Source organism: Glycine max, chromosome 5, assembly GCF_000004515.6.
Source record: "Glycine max cultivar Williams 82 chromosome 5, Glycine_max_v4.0, whole genome shotgun sequence".
NCBI classification, from domain to species: Eukaryota; Viridiplantae; Streptophyta; class Magnoliopsida; order Fabales; family Fabaceae; genus Glycine; species Glycine max.
The window spans coordinates 3,216,203-3,222,043 of NC_038241.2; the positions used below are offsets into that span (position 1 = coordinate 3,216,203).

Consider the following 5,841-nt stretch of genomic DNA (forward strand, 5'->3'; position numbering starts at 1 on the left):
GATTTTGCAATAGCCACTTTGAATATACTTCTGACTTGATTTATTGCAAAAGTTATTTAAGGTTAATTATAATCACTTTAGACGTACTTTAGACTTAATTATCATGCAAACTTTTAAACTGAAAAATAAAAAAAATAAAAATGATAAAAAATATCAATGCACAAATGTTTTCTACAAAAAAAAATTATGTAATTTTATTTTTTTATTGCACTTGAAAATAAGTACAAGTAGGGGGTCACTCCTATTGAACTGAAAAAAAAATATAAATTGAAAAGATAAGAAATACAAACTAATCCTCTTTTTCATAATAATAAATTTCTCTTGTTAAAAATAACAATAAATAAAACATCCAAAATTTCTCTTTTATATTTTGTTTTGAGGGGTAAAAAATTTGATAAGTTATTCAAATATATACATTTAACTAGAGATAATTGTTGTGTATTCTAATTGTTAGGAGTTTGGCAAGTGTACCAAATGTCTAAGTAAGAAAGTCTCGGAAGTCCGAGTGTCAAATTCTACAGGAATTTTGTATGATATTTATCTTGGATAATTTTTCATACTTTTCAATTTTCAATTTATAAGAGGAAGAAATAATAAAAGAGAGGGGTAGAAGAAAGAGTAGGAAAGAAATAATAATGAATTATAAAAAGCAAAAAAATTAAAAGTAGAATAATTCAAGAGAAAATTCAATGGAATGCAAGTGTTAGGACCTAACATGCCTTATTTGCCTAGGATGTATGATTTTATGATTTTTCTTTATCAATTTAGTTGATTTTATTCTACCCACATCTGTTCATTTACTTGTCCCTAATTCTTCAGTATGACAAGCTTATTTTACTTATTTATCTCCCAAATTCCTTTGAAAAGATTCAACAAATAAAATGCATGAAGTCTAAATTCTAGATGTTTGCATAAATGCATGGACATAAAATTATCATTCTATGTCTAAAAATGACTTTCTTATGAAATCTTCTTTTTGTTTTATTAGGAGTTACTCTCTTTCGAGTATCTAACCCCTAAAACTAATGCATGCATATTTTCTTTAAATCTTATTTAGGAGTTATCTTTTCCAAGAGTTTAACCCCCAAAAGATTATAAAGATGAATAATATAAGATAAAAATAGAAAAGATAATATAATAGAAAAACCTGGAAAAGAATCCTGTTGCATTGATAGATATGAAGTACATCATACATCGCTTTGTCTTTTTAGGCCTGTCAGACCCTAACTAGGGGTCTGGTCACTCATGGCCATGAGGACTGCACAATAAGACGGATGAAAGAAATAAAGGGATAACATGATAAAAGAAAGGAGAAGAAGAGTTCTCAGGCTTTAGATAGTAGTGAGAGTGCTCTTAGGCTAGGTGTGTCGTTTCCCCTTGGCCTGATCTCTATTTATAGTTGCTGAAGTGGGCTTTGGACTTTCGTAGGCTTGCTTAGCGCGACCTTCCTCGCTCAGCGCGTGTAGATCGTGCGCTTAGCGGACACCTCTCGCTTAGCGCGTTCTGTCTCTGTTCCACGCGTGTTGCGCGCTGAGCGCGAGTACCAACTCTCGTGCTTAACGCCTCGTCTAGTGCTTGTGTCTCATGTCTTGCTTAGCGCGAGTTGTGCGCTTAGCGAGACACGGGGCTGTGCCTTGTTGCTGATTCTTCATTTTTTCATTATTTTTTTTTCCAATTTTTGCTTTTAACACCTTCAATTTTTATATCTGCAGTCAAGATTTAACGAAATATCAATTCTTTAACACTTAAGCGCAAATAACTGTTAAATAATTGTTTTTAAAGACAATTTTACTTTATTTTCTATCATAAAAGTACAACTATTTAGCCGTTATCACTAATATCTCCTGAATACGTAATCGACACCTAGACTTAAAATCTGATTTTGAGACTATTTTCTTTTAAAGGTTTTTTCCTAATTTTCCTTGATAAACTATGGTGATCACTTCTTTAATTTTTAATGTATTTTTTATTGTCTTGCCGTGATCGGGTTGTGACATTTATGATGAGAGATATTAAATAAATTTTAATTTGAGAAAAGAATAAAAATATGCCTCAATAACATTAGGAATAATTTAAAAAAATATAATTTTAGACAAATTTAATAATACTAAATAAATAAATAATTATTTTTTATTCACAATGAATTAATTAATTGGGTATTATAAAAAGACAGGAGGAATATATTACTACCATGACTTTTTGTGTGTGTTTATTTTATGTATATAATAATTAATATTTTTATTTATTTATCTGTGGGTTAACTTATGAGTTATATTTTTAACTGTTTTTATAAAAAAATTTGGCATATTAATTAACTAAGGATGATTTGAGTTGAAATCTTCGATCCAATAATAAAATAGGTTCATCTCAATTCAGTCATTTTTTAGTAAGTTGAAAACAGGTTGTTGATCTAGTTTGACATTCTTATTACTAATTTAGATATCAAAGTTTGAGCATGTATTTATCATCTTCAAATGAGTCTGGATTCTCTCCTGTACTTGGGGTCTGGAGAGGAGTTAAATCCGTACTCAACCACAACAAGTAGAGGATAATTTACTAGAGAAATCCCTGAATTAAAATGTGAATATAATATTTTTTTATCAGGTAAACATTAATTATTATTTGTTAGTTTCTTTAACAGAAGAGATTGAATCTCTAATCCTTCCCTACTTTCCTCCTTGGATATAATATTTTTTTGAGGTAGTATCAAACAAAAAAATAATATTTTAAAAACACACGTTAATTAATTATATGCACATCTTGCTTATTAAAAAAAAACTTAATTAATTGTAGCTGGATTGAATATGGGTGCTTGGCTTTTACCCTTGACGTACACATCCTCAGCAACGTGTAAGATCTGATCACATAAAGGTAAGTGTTCCTAATTTTTTTTTTAATGAAAGTTCCTAATTCCTATACTAGCAGTTAAGAGTATTTGAGAATTCAATTCGTACGTAGCAAATATTTCCTTTAAAAAATAATTCATTTGCAAAATTATGAACATAAACTATTAAAGTTTAAATAAATTATATTTATTAATATAATGTGTCAAAATATAAAGCTAAATTCAAATTCAAAATTGTAAACAGATTTAAAACTTAATATATTTTTTTTAAAATATATCTTTAATATAATATGTTAAGATTTAAAATTTGAAGATAAATGGTCTAAATATCTTTTTCTCCACTAAAACGATATTTGGTGTGTCGTAGTTGCAGGATGCAGCTGCAGCCAATAATGTTGCTACTGATAAGGTTGTAAAGCTCTGCCATTGCTGCGAAGAAAATGTTGGCACCAAAAACTCACACGTGCGAGGCTCTTTCTCTTTCTCTGCCACAACCGTCATCTCCTCCTCCGGAGCCCGTGAACATCCTCTTCCGCCGCCGCCAACTCCTCAGCGCCACCGCATCCACCATTTCCTTCAATTTCACTGTCCCTTTCACAACCTCTCTGTCCATGTCAGAGCCGGTAGCCAGTGCCGGCGGCCTCTTCCAAATGCCCCCACCACGCCTCATCAACCGGTAATCCCGTAAAACAAGACATACAGTGATAACAAGCTAACAAGGAATAAAAAAAAAGCATGGGTTGTTAATTATCTTGTTGTTTGCGTGAGAAGGTATTTTCTGGTGAGAGCGGGTGAGTCGGAGTTCGAGAGCATGGGAGTTATCAACACAAACCCAGTGGAGAAGACTTCTGTGGATAGCGGCTTATCTGAAAGAGGGAAGAAACAGTCTATAAAATCAGCTTTTGATTTGAAAGAAATGGGAGCGTGTGACAAGGGCTGTTGGATCTGGTCTGCTATTACTCAGAGAGCTTACCAGACTGCTGAGATTATTGCTTCTGTTAATGGAGTTACCCGTAGGTTTGTTTGTTTGTTTGTTTTGTTTTTTTCCCTATTTAATTTGCCACCATATATAATTGCTATGCACCCCAATTTCCAAAACCTGACCATACTTGTAAATTTCTTTCATTTCAGTTATATAGTCCCAGAATACAGCTTTCTGGATGCCCGTGGATTAGGTGCCTTTGAAGGAAAAAAGTTGGAATATGTTTCAGAAGTAGGATTTCTTTCCCAACTATTTTCTTCAAATAGTACTCCTATAAAATGCTTTTAAGAAATTTTTTTGATGTTTTTTTATAAGATTATTTTTTACTTTTTAGATACATTAATTATTTTTTTCCTATATATCTTTTCTTAATTATTTTCTCTTCAAACATTAATGATGAATTATTTAATGGATAGAGAGATAAGAAAAACATAATTTTAGAACCATAGTATAAATAATTGCCATATTTAATGTGATTAATTACTTTTCTTAAGAGATATGAAATAGTTGAAAGTGTTTTACAATTAGAAATGGAGTACATTGATTTTTTTGTTTAATTTTCATGTGCTTTAAGTTTGTAAAAATCAACATGAGACCATCATGTGTATGTGTTTACGTCTTGATCAGTTTCTATACAACATGTCATATGAAGATTAAGTAAGACATGATTGTCTCGAATCATCTAGTAATTTCTCCAGGTATTATCAAATTATAGTGTATAAAAGGATAAAATTAAAATGAGTCTTATCCTTGATTCCTTTTTTACAAATTTCCTACATGCTTGTTTTGATGAGCTAAAGTGGGATTTGTGCATTGATGTTAAGAACGTATCTGAGTGTGGGGAATTTTCAAATGCTCCAGGTGTATGCATCAGATGGTATATCTCCGAACATCAAGCCTCCTCCCATTAATGACGGAACTCCGAATGAGAGTGTTGCAGATGTTTTTGTTCGTGTGACACAGCTCATGTCAATTCTTGAAACTCAGTATTCGGGTGACACCGTTATTATTGTGTCGCCAGATTCTGACAACTTGACAATCCTTCAGGCAGGTTTGATAGGACTAGACCTTCGAAGGTATGGTTTTAATCAAAAGCTTCAATTAAGGTTTTAATTTTGGTTACTAGTTCAGTAGTTCTGCATCACTTTTTTTGTTGCTTTTTCTTGAATTTCAGGCACAGGGAACTGTCTTTTGCACCTGGTGAAGTTCGCTTTGTTGATCCCAATGACATTCCCGTATATAAGCAGCCTGCATCTGCTATATATAAATGTTCCAAGAACCCACCAAATTGTAACTAACTGTTTTCTTTTGGTTCAAGGTATAACAGGAATATGGATATCGATTAATAATAGTTCAAGTTGTACTGATGTTTAATTATAAATTAAAAAAACTTACTATCTTAATACAAACTAAAGATGATTAGATGGATGTGAGTTCATATATGTAAGTGAAAACCTAAAGATTAATTTGAGTTTTGTAAGAGATGATTTGGGCCTTGGGGTATCCCTGTCCTGTATAATGGATATAGTTATCCCTGACTCTCTTTGTACTTCAATTTTTCCAAGTTGAAGCATACAAAGATGGAAATTTAACCATCAAATCTTGGGGCAAATTAATTAGTTTATCTTGTAGTTAATATGTTTGGGTAAATATTACTTATTCAGCAAACAAATTAAAAACGTTCAAAATACCAAACCCTACATACGTTATAGTGCATGTTTGATTCTCTGTGCAAATTGTTGTCATATGAATTTCGAGACAGATTCAACAGTCTAATGCAAAATGAACGCTGATCTATTGATACATTTACGTTTGGCCTCACCAAAGTCAAGTCAAAAGAAAGGGTTCTTATGTTTGTGAAACAAAAAATGTTGATCAATCTGTACAATGGATGGAGAATATATATGCAGGGAAGATCATTAGTTTGCTCCTGCATGGTGATTAAATGCATAATGGAGAAAGGAGAATTATGCAACTGATAGACTCGGTTCAAAATAAAATTTATGCAACTGAT

General features: G+C 31.7%; 1 protein-coding gene across 1 annotated transcript; it reads left to right on the top strand.

Moving 5' to 3' along the window:
• Positions 1-3,185: 3,185 nt before the first annotated feature.
• Positions 3,186-5,208, top strand: LOC100813102 (uncharacterized). The gene is made up of 5 exons (XM_003525296.5): positions 3,186-3,521; positions 3,617-3,862; positions 3,977-4,058; positions 4,689-4,903; positions 5,002-5,208. The coding sequence occupies exons 1-5, from the start codon at positions 3,286-3,288 to the stop codon at positions 5,123-5,125; spliced, it is 903 nt and encodes a 300-aa protein (XP_003525344.1). The 5' UTR covers positions 3,186-3,285; the 3' UTR covers positions 5,126-5,208.
• Positions 5,209-5,841: the final 633 nt, after the last annotated feature.

Bases quoted from the DNA above. Each gene is read 5' to 3' on its own strand.
- LOC100813102 (XM_003525296.5), top strand. From the start codon at position 3,286: ATGTTGGCACCAAAAACTCACACGTGCGAGGCTCTTTCTCTTTCTCTG. The intron at 3,522-3,616 runs GTAATCCCGTAA...TTGCGTGAGAAG, and splicing joins CCACCACGCCTCATCAACCG to GTATTTTCTGGTGAGAGCGG. The intron at 3,863-3,976 runs GTTTGTTTGTTT...CTTTCATTTCAG, and splicing joins GTTAATGGAGTTACCCGTAG to TTATATAGTCCCAGAATACA.